This window comes from Macrobrachium rosenbergii, chromosome 41 (genome assembly GCF_040412425.1).
Source record: "Macrobrachium rosenbergii isolate ZJJX-2024 chromosome 41, ASM4041242v1, whole genome shotgun sequence".
NCBI classification, from domain to species: Eukaryota; Metazoa; Arthropoda; class Malacostraca; order Decapoda; family Palaemonidae; genus Macrobrachium; species Macrobrachium rosenbergii.
Window position 1 is genome coordinate 34,624,646 of NC_089781.1, and position 15,355 is coordinate 34,640,000.

Sequence of the window (15,355 nt, forward strand, 5' to 3'; positions counted from 1 at the left end):
CGATGCCATGTAAGGAATGAAAGAATACATTTTATCTTTAAAAATTTCTTGTTTATTTCACTACCAAATATCTTACCATTAAGTTTATTGAAGTTAATAATTCATATATCATTATAATCCTTCAACCATTGGCTTGACATGTTTGGTGATTAAACTGGGAAACTACTATTCTTTGGGTAAAACTGAGGTTTATTGAAAGTTATAACTTTTGAAAGACATGTTCCTCGGGTCTCGAAACGATGTTCACTCTCCTGAGCTTTGAGAGAGGCTGCAGTGCACTGGCCATTTTCCAGCGCTGTGATTGGCTGACCACTAGCCAATCAGGAACGTCGTAAGGGACAGCGCTAGGCACCAAATGCACGGCTGATGTGAATGTACTATAGTTAGGCCTATCATTTTGATGCCTCTTATGAAGGTAACTGAACATATAACGCCTATTTTTTTGTATTTCTTATTATCTAAGTTTCTAAAGAATTAAAATTAGCTAGAAGTTCAACATTAATTTAGCTAATGCTAAATGCCAGCAGTGAAGAAGACTACCATGCTCATCAGTGGAGAATGTCTCCTCCTCATCGCAAAAGATGACTCGTACAGAAATCATCGGCCACTGGATTATATTATAACGCAAACCCTAGCCTCTATTCTTTGTGTCTCGCTGATATGAAGTGTTTCTTGGCAGGAGTATGATGAAATAATATCTTGGTCTCATGCAGCCTGTTACGGATGGTTTGAGCAGCAACTTGAAGGGATAGCGTAATGTTCTCTCTTGATAGCAACATCGGTAGTCAGGGGGGAGTTAGGCGGAGCTCCTTCAGTGATCATCCGATGATGATACTTAACAGTAGTGCAACAATGAGGTTGTCCTCCAGTTTTTACAATGAATTTATCATGTTTCCTCTTTCTCTTTGTTGGTGTATCCCTCTATACATGGTTGTTTTATTTACGCTAAGCTGCCGAGCAATATCTACGATAGAAACATTAGTCTTATGCAAGTTAATGATTGTGGTCCGGCTTAGTGACGAGACAGTTTAAACTTTTCCTGCCCGAATGTGGAGTCACACGATAACATACGACGTTATGAGATTTTTTCTTTTTTGTTTTTGACAACGATAATGGTTGAATTCTTTCTTTCTTTATATATATATATATATATATATATATATATATATATATATATATATATATATAATTTCATTGATGGTTATTCAATATTATTTTATTAGTCAATAAGCTTTTATCTGGATTCGAAATATAGTTTCTTCTTTGACTCTCTTGCCCAATCATCTGAAGTGAAATTTTTCAAAATGTTTCGTCATTTTTCGTACGTTGAATATTTCACTCACCATGCTTTTTTATATTGTTAACCATATGATTAATAACCAAAATCGTATAAGAAAATTACATTTCCTTGTAAATATCAAAAGAACAAATTACTGTTAGGTGAACGAAAACTTCTGGAACATGTTGCAAAACATTTTTGAGTGACTGTACAAACTAATAAGGGTGTTTGAAATATTGTCTCTAATATAGGCCTAGTATATAATATATATATATATATATATATATATATATATATATATATATATATATATATATATGTATATATATATGTGTGTGTGTGTGTGTGTGAATCACGAAAATATGGAACGTGATGAATATATATAAATAAAGGCAATGCCACGAAGGAAAGGGAAACGACAGAATGATGCTAGGCCTTTCGACTTATTGTCCTTTACTTAGCAGACTGACAGAAATATAGAAATAAGTTTACAAAGAAAGTTCTTATAAATGACAGACGGGGATTATAAAAGAGAATATGTACCTGGAATCCAACGCAGTTGAAGAATTAGTAGACCTACCAAAACAGAGGTAATTATTTAAGAGGTTTAACAAAAGATTAGGTCCAACTGCTCGAAAGCAGGGACAAGTCAATTAAAAGATTATATAGGAAAGATACTGACCACCAAAAAATGACCATTGAAAGAGTAAGCTGATTACATAATTATGTTATAAAGTACACCTCAATAATTCTCCTTATGGCAAACAATAAAAAAAATGTACAAAGTGAACATTTTCACAAAAATTTATTAAACATACGAATACATAGAAAATATATATGAGGTGACTAATTAGTAATTAAGTCAGTGATTTTATCTTTAAGATCATTCTTGAACATTTTACTAATACAGGGGTCCAAATAATACATGACTTTATATATATATATATATATATATATATATATATATATATATATATATATATATATATATATATATTTATATATATATGTTTCCTGGTGCAGGTAAATTTTAAGTCTCCACATTCAGTACTTTACTCTACAATGGCCTTGTAAGCTACCCAGGAGCATATAAAACAGAAAAATAAAGCAGAGTTATACAGTAGCTTAGGGCTCTTTCTCAAAGGGAAATGCGTGAAACAAGTGGATACAAAAATAGGTATATTTAAACGACAGACAAAATCAAAGGGAAAATGAATTAAAACACGTTAAAATCCTGCTGCAGTAGAAAGTCCTCCAGAGGGTGGGGGGGCGAAGGAAAAGCTTGGGAATGCCAGGAACACGGACCAAGGAGAATTCTGCTGCGATCGTCCTTCTGAAACGATATGAGGACCCAGGTTACAATCTAAGGCTGGAATTTGGGGAATGCTTTTTCTGTTTTCTAGGTGAAAGATATTATAGAACTTTGAGTGACTCAATCTGGTCTTTTGGGAAGGTTATAGAAGTAGGGGAGAGAGAGGATGATTATTTCGAATGATTTTGAAAAGCCAATATTTTTTATAATAGCTTCTATACTTCTTTGTGAGACTTTGAGGGACATTATTTGTGGGGCCTCTTTTTCTTTTAATTTTTTTTTTATTCAATAAATCTTGAAACTTACTGATGCAATTCAATCTGTTGGATTTTATGTTTAGAGAACTTCAGTCATTAGCGCTAAAAAGTTTTAGCGGTTTGAAAACTGAGAGTATTTGATAATAAAATACTCAATGATAACTGAATGGTTTCACATTCTATAAAGATAAGAAACCCAAATAGAAAGGAAAAATTAAATGACGAATTTTAGTTATCAGAGCAAACAAACGCGAAAGTAAGTTAAACAAACGACGAATTCTATTAAACGTGAAATATCTAAAATACATGAAGTAAACTGAAGACGATAAAACCGGAATTCAAGGATAGCTTACAAAAGAACACAGACTAAAAAACACAAAAAAACCTGAATGGTTCCATAAAATTCTGTACTGGAAAGGTGATAACCGTTTGTTTAAATGTTAAATCCTCGAAGGTTAAGAGAGTTAAATTTATGATAGCCTGCACATTACTCAGTAGTAAACAAGTAAAAAATGTGCCAAAAAGTGTTTTCGGCGCAGTCGAGTTTTCTGTATATTGTATAACCAAAGCCACCGAAAATGGATCTATCTTTCGCTGGTCTCGGTATAATGCTGTATGAGCCGCGGCCCATGAAACTTTAACCACGCCCCAGCGGTGGCCTGACCTATATCGTTGCCAGACGCACGATTAGGACTAACTTTAACCTTAAATAAAATAAAAACTACTGAGGCTAGAGGGCTGCAATTAGGTATATTTGATGATTGGAGGGTGGATGATCAGTACACCAACTTGCAGCCCTCTAGCCTCCGTAGTTTTTAAGATCTGAGGGCGGACAGAAAAAGTGCGGACGGACAGACAAAGCCGGCACAATAGTTTTCTTTTCAGAAAACTAAAAAGTATAAATCCATTAGGGTTGCGTAAAACCTAAATAAAACACCGAAGTCATTTCTTATAAATTAGAAATGTAAGATTTCAAAGCCACCTCCCACCTGAGGATATGTCTAGCCTGATAATCTGTAAGTGCAGCAGCACAACAAATCGATGAATTAAAAATGACAAAGAAAAAGTGAGTTCTTATACCACCTCAAGTAAACAGACCAGGCTCGGCGTTTGCGAGCCGTCAGTCTTAGTCGTTCTGGTCAGTTGAGCGGACCCGTAATCCAAGGTAAAAGAAATCTCTCTCTCTCTCTCTCTCTCTCTCTCTCTCTCTCTCTCTCTCTTATCCTATCACTTCTGTAACTCTCCGAAAATTGATTAAGTCTCCTTACTTTTGTCTTCTTTGCGTTAACAATTCCGAATAATTGTTTGAAATTCTAGTTCTAGAAGGTTCTCTATGTTTTCAATACAAGAATGAATTTAATTCGGTTATTATGGACTTTAGTCAACCTTGTACCTGCCGTATTACCGAAATTAACTACCGCTTGGCGAGATGAATCTTTGCAACTTTGGTAAACGTTGTCCTTACTTTTGTTATTACATAATGTAGTCATTGCTGTAAAAATTCATTAAGGTTAAACTCTTGTTCATGATGTTGCTGTGTAGCATGTGCTCTTCATCACCCAAGTATTTACCTATATCTATATAATGTGCATAGCTGATATATATATATATATATATATATATATATATATATAAATATATATATATATATGCTGTATATATATACACACATATATATATGTATATCTATATCTATCTATCTATCTATATATATATGATATACAGTGCATTTATATGTATATATGTTGTACAGTATATGTATATGTGCATATATGTATATACATATTTTTATATATGTATATGTGTATATATATACATATATATGTATGTATATATATATATATATAGATATATTTATATATATATATATATATATATATATATATATATATATATATATATATATATATATATATATATATATATATACATAGGCAAAGTGCTGCAAAAAACATAACTCCTTAAATTTTAGAAGCAAAAACACTTAGAGTCATATAACCACTCCAAGAATAATGTTAATTAGTTTTTAAATTCTTAGCACAAAAATAGTAGTGAAAGATCGGGGAATGGACAGGAGAGGTAACAAAAACAATCATAAAGGTGTTGGTTCTTGAATGTTTAGGAAAGCATGCACGAGAGTAGAGACTGACTGAAAGAAGATATTGATAAAGAGGAGAAAAGGATGAGTGAATAAAAAAGAAAATCTATTGAACAGCAATTGAAATGCGCCTGGGATCAAATTTCTACACCATAAAGAATCAGGTATCCATTTTTATTTTATACGCTAGAAATTGGTCTACACTGACGGGAGTAACATCAGGAGCGAGAGTCTACCTGAATGAATTTTACACTAATGACTACATTATAAATAGCAAAAGTAATGTCAACGTTTCCAGAGTTCCAACGCTTCATCTTGCCATGCGGTAGTTATTTTTGGCAACATAACAGGTAATAGGTAGACTTAGGAAATCGTGAAATTGAGATTTGTGAAATTCTTTTTTATAATTTTTGGATGTTAACATTGAAATTTTTAAAATTCATTTGAATGATTTGCGTGGTCGGCTTCCCCAGGGACAGACCGTAGGAGTGCATGTCTGAAATGAGTAAGGACTGACAACAGTCATGAACAAATTTAACACGAACAGAAACAGTCCACAACTTATTTTTTCCCTTATTTTTTAAATCTTGCTGGTCTTCATGGAAGCCATGACAAGGCATGCCTCACTGATAGTGTATATTGAAAAAGCATAGAATTACAAAAGAAAAATAAATAAACGTAAAAGTATAAGAGCTGAAAGAAAGTAACAGAGAAATAGTTGTCTAAGTTTGGCTGTCCACTGAGAGAATGAGTTACAGATCCATAAGGATGGATATGAGATGGGGAAGGGTACTGTGGTTTTTTTCCCTTAACGTCTGACTTTTTTCTCCATTTAGAGACAAGTCCAGGTTGCTAAGTTTTCCCCGAAATACATGACAAATTTTCTTCTTTATTTGAAGAGGTAAAGTGATTTCTGGCAGAAGGTGAGGCTAGGAATGTTTGAAAGAAACCCGTGTTGCCTCGATGAGAACGGTAACCGGGGAACAGGACGCCTGAAAGAAGGTTAAAGAAGAGTAACTGTTGCACGAGATATTTGCTTAATCAACCGAGGACACGACAGTAGTAACGGATGATCTCTGTACAACGGTATAAGAACAGCAATCCACTCATGAAGAATAAAGAGAGGAGAGTAGTTTTATCAGATCACAAGCCGCTTGAAATTTTAGTTAAGTTCATTTTGTGGAGGAAAGGAATGGGTAGGGAGAAGCAAAGACAGAATTTTCTAAAACTGAATACAAGGCAAGATTGCTCAAGGAGGGAAGATATTTTGTATGAGGAGTTAGAAAACTAGAAAAATAAATTGATAAAGGCTATTCAGTGCATGATAATTAATAACAAGAATAATTCTGTTATGCCAACTTATTCGACGGGCAACTTAATGAAGTAAGTTACCAGAGGTCTCAATTCATTTAAGGTACTGCAGCTCTGAAAAGACGGGAAGAACAAGGTAACTGGAACCCGAGAATTCTAAATGTTCAGACAAGAACAAATGGTAACCAAATATAGTCAACACAACTTTTAAGACTGCCCCCATCAGTAAGTGTCTGGAAGATTAACGAGACAAGGACAATAGGCATTGATCAGGTTATACCTGACAAAGGAATAGAAATACTCCCAATAAGTAGAGCTCCAGCAAGGATTTCCATGTCACGTCTGCTGTCCCATACAGAGATCCTGCCCTCTTTTAGGGAACCCGGGACTGGGCGCCGACGATGCCAAAAACCAATTAAATAAAAAAACAAAAGGATTTCATAATTGCTACGAAATATGTATCTGTCCCGTGTAGTTAACAAGAATTAACGTCACATCTTGATGCTTATAAAGTAAAATATGAAGATAATATCTTCATATTTTACAGTACAGTATTTGTACAGTAATTCAACAATAGTTCCATTGGCTAGCCATTGCTTCGGTACGACGGCCGGGAGAATTGAATGGCTATTCATCAACTTGCTGTTATTCCTGAGTCTTACTTTAACTAGATACTATGATCGATAACATCATTTGGGACCAGCATTTAATTGCGCGCAAAGATAATTATTTATTTAAAATTTAGTCTTATAAGAAACAATAGCAGGAAAAATAGGGTAACTTTATGGTAGTGATTATGACCGTTTTTTTTTTTTATTGCTGTACACGCCAATATTCTCCGCATTATATTAAGATAAGGACGGAAGACTGGTCTATGACTAGGAATCCTAAGAAATCCGAAATCAGAACCCTGTTCTCAAGAACGTTACAGAAAATATATCGGTTGAATCCATTGCACCCAAAATGCAGTACTACTGAAATTCAAATACTACAGCAGTTAACGTACTTTGATTAAGACTGTAACGCAAGTAGACACATCAACGCTAGTCGGCTGGAAATATCTCGTTGAGAAAGGAATGATTAGAATAAATGACATCAAATACCACGTAATCAAAAGAAATAATTCCATTCCATGTCATTCATTCATGCAACTTACAACAAAACTCAAGAAATACACTTGGAAAAATAGTCTGACCGTTACTGATACATTACTTTACCCGTACTAACAGATATGACGATTATATAAGAGAGGGTAAAGAGGCCAAGTTCCGGCCCTAGGGACGTTACGTCCCGTCAGAAAGCTCAGGTCTAGGTATACCTTCATTCTGCATACTTACAAATTGGTCAGGGGTAAAAGTCTATTACCCGTAGATAATCGGTATCTTTCCTAGATAGTGACCCCAAGCAAAGTTCGGGGGTCCTTATCTAGGACAAATATTTCTTTGGGGTCATTATCTTTATGATATTTACAGTCTTTTGTTTATGTTTTTACGGTTATCGCCAACGGATTTGTACTGAACACGCCGCAAAGGTGGATACATACCAGTTTAAAACCCTTGGGGTCACTATCTAGGAAAGATCCAAAGATTGTAAATATCATAAAGACATGTTAGTCCTAGGAAACGACCCCGAACTTTGTTGGGGATCTCTACCTAGGAAAGATCTGATAATCTATATAACACACGAAAAAAATATATACACATTACGATTCATTACGTAGAGATGACTCATACCGGGAAATGATACTGGGCCCTCTCATGTGAAGTGTTGACCTTTATAGGTAAGTGGTTCTGTAAGTATGTAATATTCAACCATCACCGGTTTGACTAGAACAGAATTCAATGTAATAGAAAGCCTGGGTTTTACACTACTGGATCGTGAAGAAGGAAATGCCTGAATTTGGGAGAATGAAAAACGTTTTAATTATGACAGGTTTCTGAAGGTTGGTAATGAGTCATCTTATTTAATCCATTCGAAGAGCCCTGTCGATTTTATTTACTTAATTATTTATTTTTTGTGATCGTCAATAAGATTTTGCTAATGCATTCCATTTGTTTCTGGCTGAGGATGCATCTTGCAATTCTTGATCTTGCCTAGTCGTGAGACAAAGTTGTAGTTTTATTTTTATTCATTTTAAGTTTATTATTTTATGTTTGAGGTGTCTAATAAAATTGAATTACTTAAAAATAAAACCCAGTAAAATTTATAATCGAGAATAAACGTGAAATGACAGTAAAAATAAATACAATAAATAAATAATGCAACAAAAATAGGTATTCGAGTTTCTTCCACACACTATAACCTGTCAACACTTTTCATTGCAGGAGCAAACAGCTGTTGCTATGTCAAGGAATAAAGCTATTTCCGGCCATGAATATTTCGTTATTTTTCTGTTCTTTTGCACCTCGAGTGCGATAAATATTCAGTTCGAGCGAGAACGTATTGGCAGTCTTCTGATTTACGACTTCGTGAACTTTCATGACATACACCTCGTCAGTATGATCAGCCAAGGTAAGCTAGTGTTTGATTTTACTCTCAAGGAAAATAAAAAAAATAAAAAACACTTTTTGCCTAGGACTCATACAATCAATAGTATTTTACGATTATTGCCTTATATATTTCACTGTAAACGACTCCACTGGCTGCACACATATAAGTTATTTAGTAGCTAAACAAGTTGCAACCCAAAAGTAATGTCTTAATGACAAGAAGGTAAATGTTTTGCAAATATAGCCACTTGCCGTCATCAAAGTTCATTCTGATTGCTCGTCTCCAGTTTATATAGTTTTTTTTTTTTACATAGATCTCTTTTCTTACCGTTCAGAAACTCAGAGGGGAAAAATTTTTGAATAACACATTCATTATCCTTTTTTTAGGTTTTTATCAAACCTGAGAAGAATGATAGTAATGATGTTCAAGTGAACACCAGAACTCAACAACAATTTTGTTAGATAAAGTTCTTGTTATAGATGATTTTATTCCGTCCATTTGCAAAAACAATTAATTCCATTCTTTTACTGCTTTAAACGACGTTTACAATGGTCCAAGGAGATAAGTATGAAAAAAAGAGAACCGTTGCAGTGCTCAATAATCATCCCAAAAGGAAGCTAGAGAAAAACGAGCGTTGTCGTAAAGTACATAATGACCCCACAAGAGAAGAAAGAAGGAAAAGTGAATCCATTGCAGAGATCAATAATATCACAAGAGAAGCTGGGGAGAAAACGAAAGTTGTTGCAGAATACTATAATGATCCTACAAGGGAAGCTAGAAATGGAAGAAATGTTGCAAAGTGCAACAATAATCACAAAAGGGATGCTGGGAAGAAATGGCATTCGTTGCAGAGTCCAATAATGATCCTTTTACGAGGAGAGCTGGAAAGGGTGATTTATGTATACATAAATGTATTTCAGAAAATATGGCTGCTACAAGTTTTAAAGGACACATATATGCATTTCATAGCTTCAATGCTTTAAGATGTGATGAAAGAATTTATGGAGTCAGATGGAAGTAGGTCGAGAGACTCGAGGTAAAATCTTTGTGTTCAACAAATAGTTTGATTCCTCAGCAATGTTGCCGGTCAGGTGATCTCCGAAGTGTTATGTATATTCGTGAGTACGTGCGTTAATTTGATCTAGATTACGCCAAAATCTGCCCTAAAGTGAGTTTGATCGTTCATTAACGTGATAGAACTGCAGTTGTCTAGACGTAGCTTTGGAGAGGATCCAGGCTTAAATAGGCAGATAAGGTAGAGTTTGAAATCTCTGTTTTTATGGGAGAAAATTGAACTTGTGATTTTTTACCATGATTTTCTAATCATTATGAACTTTTGAACTGGTGTGGGAGATTTAATATGAATATTCATACCTCTTTTATATTATTATTTTGTCATGTTACGTTTGCCATATCTTGGCTATGCATTTTACACTTTCCATTATTGTGTTTTGCATTTCATATATTTTTGGGAGTTTCTATCATGTTTGATTCTTCCGACAGATGTCTGTGGACAGATGTCGGTAGACAGTGTGGACTGGTTCGAATAACATGTGGTAGACTGGTTTTGACATGACTAATTATTGATTTGGGGAGTATGTGTGAGTTTGGATATTTTCAGGCTATTAGCCATAGTGAGACTTCTTTAATCAGAAGTGTTTTACAGTTCAGAGTTTAGTTATCTAACTCGATATTTCATTTATTATGCATTTTAATCTTTGCTTTGTTTTATTCATTTCTTGTTGGGTTATTTGAATAATAAACCTATTTTTGTAGAAACTATTGCGTTTCTTTAAATGGTCCATTTAGTTGATTTGGTGAGAATGAGTGCGATTCGGGTGGGTGAACTTCGGAAAACGATGAGAGAGAGAGAGAGAGGCGATACACAGAGAGAGAGAGAGAGAGGTGATACACGGTGAGAGAGAGAGAGAGAGAGAGAGAGAGAGAGAGAGAGAGAGAGAGAGAGAGAAAGAGGAGAAAAATAGATGTAAGGGTTGCCGTGAGCGAACGTTCATACGCCTCCGTTTCACGAATAAAGATCGTTGGAGCACGTTACGTACACCTTCAAAAAGGTGTTAATTCTGTCCTCGTTACAGAAAAATTGGTGGCAGCATGATTTTAAATGGTGGCGTCTTTAGTGATGGCGAAAGAGGGAGATTGCTAATAGACTAATTGGTAACGTTGATGCCCAAGGCATAGGCGACTTCACCTAAGAGCTAAGGCGACGGGTCAGTGTTGAATGACTGAGTAGGTCGTGATTACGTGTGAAATGCGGGGAACCTTTCCTTTTTTTTCCGTTTCTATTCGAGTACTGGGAGTGGGGAGTTGTGAAATAGATCTGGATGATCTCTAGAGCAATTTTGGGGTTAACAAAATACCCAAATAAGTGTGAATAGTGGCGATTGTGAGTTAATTACGCAAAGTGATGATTCAACTAGAAACGCGCTGGGTGTCTTTTTTGCTTCGCCGTCGAGTAGGTGACGTCACAGGCTGCACACAGCTCTGTTGAGAGATAGGTACTTCGTTTTCTGTTTCAAAATTGGTAAGTACCCCATTCTCGTAAGTTGCGCAGAACGCCGTTTTCTGTTCTTCTTTTAGAGGGGGTAACTTTGCCTTTCTCTAGTGTTCTTTTTGGTTTCTCTTTTTATGTTGTTACGCTCAGGGCGTGTGATTACTCACAAAATGCCGGACGATGCAGCAAGCACATCCCAATCAATTGTGGTGCATAAAGTGACGAACATTAGCGCGGGAATTACAAATTTTAAAGGGCTAGTTGACGGAAAGCTAACCCAAAATATAGAAACTTTCATTGAGTCAGTGAACAATTATCTGAATTCCAAGAAAATTACGAATGGCGCTGAAGCTTTAACAGAGGCTAAATCATTTCTGGATTTAGATAAAGGAGATATTGGGAAACGAGCACGCAGTTTCGGGTTCAGAAGGTGTAAAACTTGGAATGAACTGCAGAAATTTCTACGAGCTACTTATGGCGGAGTTCAACGTGAATGCGCAGTTCGGAATTTGCGAGAGTTTCTCAAAATAAAGAAGGGCAATGATTCACTAGTCACATACAGTGCGAATTTATTTGATGCAGTAGTTGAGTTAAAGAAATCTATAATAGGCTCTCCATGGGTAACTGGAAATAATATCTCCTTAGATAATTTTGAAAGATTGTTACACTTTGCTTGCCTTTTAACGTCGGTCCCAGATGTAATTGTAGATAGTTTTGATAAGAGAATTGATCAGGATACAGATGAATCCTTTCTGTTTGCACAGATTAACAAAAATCTAGCAAAATGCCCGACACTGGACAGTAGTTTTGTACAGGGAGGTGCAAAGATGTCAGCTGCGGTGTCCAAACCACAGAATAATGATAGTCGCTCGCATTCGGGAAATGATGCAACAGCGAAGACATGTGCACGAGTAGAATCGAAGAAAATTCCAGAGAGATCAGTCACAACGATACGTTGTTTTAATTGTGATAAAATAGGCCATAGTAAATCAAATTGCAGAGTGAGATATTGTTCAGTTTGCAAATCTTCAGATCATGGATGGAGATTTTGCCCAGCCACGAAGAGTAGAGATTATTCAGGGAAGTCACGGGGAGGTTTTTCTAGATATGACAGGAGAATTCCACATGATGCAAGTTCTAGATACACAAAGGAACAGCAGAATTTTCACAAGATAAGTTCGAAAACGGACACAGGATAATGACTAATCAGGTCGTAGAGTCACTAGAGCCTAGGCCGATTGTACGTGGATTCTCTAATGGCAATGAAATTCATATTTTCATTGATTCTGGTAGCTCAGTTAACTTAGTAAATGCTGACCTTTTTCACTCGAGGTTTCCAGAGTGCAAATTAGTCCCTTCTAGTGAGACAGTGTGTGATGTACAAGCGAGAAACTGAATATTTTAGGTTCGACATTTCTTACGCTTTGTATCGGTGGAAAGACAATAGTAGAATCATTTTTGGTCATAGAAGGATTAGCCTTAGGTGAAATGATTTTGCTAGGACACCCTTCTTGTATGCGACATAACATCAACATTCTTACGGGAGTTCAGGGGATTACAATAGGTGAGTCAGGTTGTTTTGTTCCATATATACACAGGAAAAAAAAACTTGTGAGAAACTTAAGACACAGTCTGAGACATGTGTAACACATTCATTAGAGAGTGAAGATATTCCGCAAAGATCTTTCAAAGGATTTTTGTTGGAAGATGTTGAATTGCAACCAAGGAGTTCCTACATTAGTTAAAGTGTCGCTGAAAGAGAAAAAGTTTCCTTCTCAAGTGTGCGTTGTTGAGGGAACCGAGAAATTCAAAGACGTCGTGAGTACGGTGTCAGTGAATGAAATTTCAGTCGCAGGCGTGACTTCAGTAGAATTAGTTAGCTATCAAGACTCAGTGAAAAAATATCACAAGGGTACTTATGTAATTGATTTTGAAGAGTTTAATGAAGAGCATAAATTAGTGAGTTTTTGTGGAGACGGGAATATGTTTCCTAACAAGGAGCAACAGTTCCGAAGTCAGGTTCTACATGAACACTTGGCTAAAGTTGATTATCCTGAATATTCAGATAAAGTAGAGAAAGTGTTGAAAGAATATCTAGATATCATTGCTTTGAAGGGAGATAAATTAGGAGTTACAGATGTTTTAGAACATTCAATCCGCCTAGAAAAGGGTACAAATCCCATATATATTCCAGCATATCGAATTCCTTTTAAGATCAGAGAAGAAGTAGAAAAAGAAGTTCAGAAGTGGGAGTCGGAAGGCATTATCAGACCGTCCAATTCTCCGTTTAATTTTCCTTTGCTTGCAGTTCCTAAGAAAGACGGTAGTATCAGAGTTTGTGTAGATTTTCGTAAATTGAATGAAAAAACATGCCCAGATAGATATCCGGTAGCTTGTTTGCCTGATTTGTTTGTTGAGATCGGTGGCAAGAATATATATTCATCTATAGATCTTATGCAAGGGTTTTACAGGTTCCCCTTTGTGAGAGTAGCCGTAAATATACAGCATTTTCGGTACCAAAGGGACATTACGAGTTTAATAGGATGCCTTTTGGATTACAAGGGTCCCCAATAACATTTACTAGACTGGTTAACACAGTACTTCATGGCTTGTTAGGAAAGTCGGTGTTTGTGTACATGGATGACATTCTCATATGCACAGATACAATTGAAGAACATCTAAAGGTGTTAAAAGAAGTCCTCAAGCGATTACGGTTCGCTGGGTTAAAGGTCAAATTGGCCAAATGTGAGTTTCTGAAGAGAAAAATTGTCTATTTAGGACATGTTATCTCTAAAGAGGGAGTTAGAGTGAATGATGAGAAAGTTAAAGCCATTGTGAATTTTCCAGTTCCCAAAACCAGGAAACAGATTCGTTCGTTCCTAGGTATGTCGGGTTTCTTTCGCCGTTTTGTGCGGAATTTTTCTACAATAGCGTCTCCATTGACAGATTTGTTACGAGAAGACGTTAAGTTTGTTTGGGGTGATAGTCAACAATTAGCTTTTGAGAAGCTTAAGAACGCTTTGGTGAACCCACCAGTTTTGAAGTTTCCAGATTTTAGTCAACCGTTCACCTTAGTGACTGACGCGAGTCAGGAAGGTATAGGTGCGTGTTTGATGCAGAAATTTGAGGGGAAATTACACCCAATTGCTTTTTATAGCAGAAAGTTCAAAACACGTGGTAGTAACGAAAGGCTGATGTCAGTTGTGGACAAGGAGGCTTTCGCAGTCGTCTCTAGCCTTGTTCATTTTAAGATGTTGTTGTTGGGAAATAAAGTTGAGATTTTTACAGATCATCAACCGTTGTTAGAGCTTTTTAATAAGCCAAATTTGTCGCCCAAGAGAGCACGTTGGTTCCTAACATTGAGAGATTTTGATGCAAACCTCAAATACATTGAAGGTAAGCATAATGTAGTTGCAGATGCGAGCAGATATTTTCCGGTCGAGGATGAGGAAATACACACCGAATCCTGTGTGGGAGAAGAGAGTAAATATTTGGTGTCTAATGTCTCTGATATTAGTAGTTCTGAGAGATCGCATGTAGAGGACATACACGTTCCTACAGTGCATACTTCGGGGAGAAATAGTGAGTCGGCAGTCTCGGGAGAGATTGTTATTCGTGATAGTGAGAGTAACGCAGTGTGTTATATTACGGGTGAAAATGTCACTTGGGACATAGGCTTGCTGGAACAAAAGCAAGATGAAGATAAATTGTTGTCAGATGCTAAGGCATTTCTTAAGGGAGTTTCACCGAAGAAAGGGTATAAGTTGCCTTTTTCTGGTCTAGAGTTGGAGAATAATTTATTGGTGAGAAAAGTTAAGTATAACTTGCGAAGTACTCGAAGCATGGGTGAGATTACACAAATCATCGTGCCAGAGAGTCTAGTACCACAAGTTCTAGACATTGTACATTGTAAATTTGGTTCTCCTCATTTGGGTCTACACCCAAACGTCAGGTCAAAGTTCTTTTGGAAAAATATGTTTTCCGCAGTAGAAGCCTTTGTGAAGAAGTGCGCTATTTGCAATGCGAATAAGCCAGCGACGACAGTGTCGTGTCGTTTGGGTTCATATCCCATACCACATAGGCCGTTTCAGAGAGT

The 15,355-nt window shown here is 36.2% G+C and overlaps 1 protein-coding gene across 1 annotated transcript in view; it reads left to right on the top strand.

The window, feature by feature from the left end:
* Positions 1–228: 228 nt before the first annotated feature.
* The window catches only part of LOC136826465 (probable glutamate receptor), a 60,082-nt gene continuing 44,955 nt past the window's right edge, over positions 229–15,355 (top strand). The window contains exons 1-2 of the mRNA XM_067083672.1: positions 229–415; positions 8,582–8,768. Of these exons, the coding sequence (XP_066939773.1) occupies positions 401–415; positions 8,582–8,768 (202 nt within the window). The 5' untranslated portion in view covers positions 229–400. The remainder of the gene's footprint in view (positions 416–8,581; positions 8,769–15,355) is intronic.